Source organism: Sphaeroforma arctica (assembly GCF_001186125.1).
Source record: "Sphaeroforma arctica JP610 unplaced genomic scaffold supercont1.4526, whole genome shotgun sequence".
Classification (NCBI taxonomy): domain Eukaryota; class Ichthyosporea; order Ichthyophonida; genus Sphaeroforma; species Sphaeroforma arctica.
In genome coordinates this window covers 1-1264 of record NW_014036032.1, presented here as the reverse complement: position 1 = coordinate 1264, position 1264 = coordinate 1, and the positions used below count along the sequence as shown (strand labels likewise).

At 39.1% G+C, this 1264-nt stretch overlaps 1 protein-coding gene across 1 annotated transcript; it reads right to left on the bottom strand.

Moving 5' to 3' along the window:
* Window positions 1-810: 810 nt before the first annotated feature.
* On the bottom strand, window positions 811-1034 carry SARC_14369 (hypothetical protein; the record flags this gene model as incomplete). The annotated part of the gene is made up of 1 exon (XM_014291500.1): window positions 811-1034. A coding segment is annotated over one exon (224 nt), but the record flags the coding sequence as incomplete, so codon positions are not given.
* Window positions 1035-1264: the final 230 nt, after the last annotated feature.

Sequence of the window (1264 nt, the reverse complement as noted above, 5' to 3'; positions counted from 1 at the left end):
AGAATCAGCCCACAGTGGACTGTTCAAATATGTGCACATGGAAGCATCGTTGGATATTCAACTGGAACGTCCTTTATGGCTGTGTGCGTGTACATACTAGCGTTGGTGGCTCTGTACTATGAAATTAGTATTACCAGAATATCAACTAGATTGAGTTATACATAACACATATACCTTGGCTATACCATCTCAGTGATCTCTGTCGACCTACGCACGCGTCATGTACGATCAGACACACAAGACTGATCTCACTCGCACATACTCAACTAGGTGCAACAAGTAACACTCTTTTTAATGGCCGCTATAAACTATTGTAGTAGCTATCGTACTATCGTATGTCACCTGCATTATAAATAACTGCCTCAGATGCTATGATATCTGAGAGCGTCTACAACAACAACTCATAGTTGATCTGTGAAATACTGCAGCTTGATCGTGCCTGCTGTCTAGTCTCAAGTACCTACCACGTAAGTACCTACCACGTTAAGTACCTACCACCTATTTCATACCTACAAACCACTTGCCACTGTATCTTTCGATTATAATACATGCTTTCAGCCATCTGCCAAATTCATCCCCACTGGCTGTATTTTGCATATACCATTAATCTTAACGATGCATAGCGTGCGCGAATAGTTTAAATCGAAACAAGCTATTTGTAAACACATACATATTTAAAACTGCTCAACCACGCAACATATTTCGTGTACCATATCTACCGCACATGTATTCAACTGTCACAAACCAAACCGATACAAGCGCAACACACACCGTAGCGTTATTGTGGTCTCTCCATGTTCGACCCATCACCTGTGCATCTTCGCCTTGATGGATATATTCATATCCGTGTTCATAGTCACAATGATGGATATATTCATATCCGTGTTCATAGTCACAATGATGTATATATTCATATCCGTGTTCATAGTCACCTTGATGAATATATTCACATCCGTGTTCATAGTCACCTTGAAGAATATATTCACACCCATGTTCATAGTCACCTTGATGAATATATTCACACCCGTGTTCATAGTCACCTTGATGAATATATTCACATCCCGTGTTCATAGTCACCTTAATGAATATATTCATATCCGTGTTCATAGTCATCTTGATGAATATATTCACATCCGTGTTCATAGTCATCTTGATGAATATATACATATCCGTGTTCATAGTCACATTGATGAGTACATTCACATCCGTGTTCATAGTCATCTTGAAGAATATATACATATCCGTGTTCATAGTCACATTGATG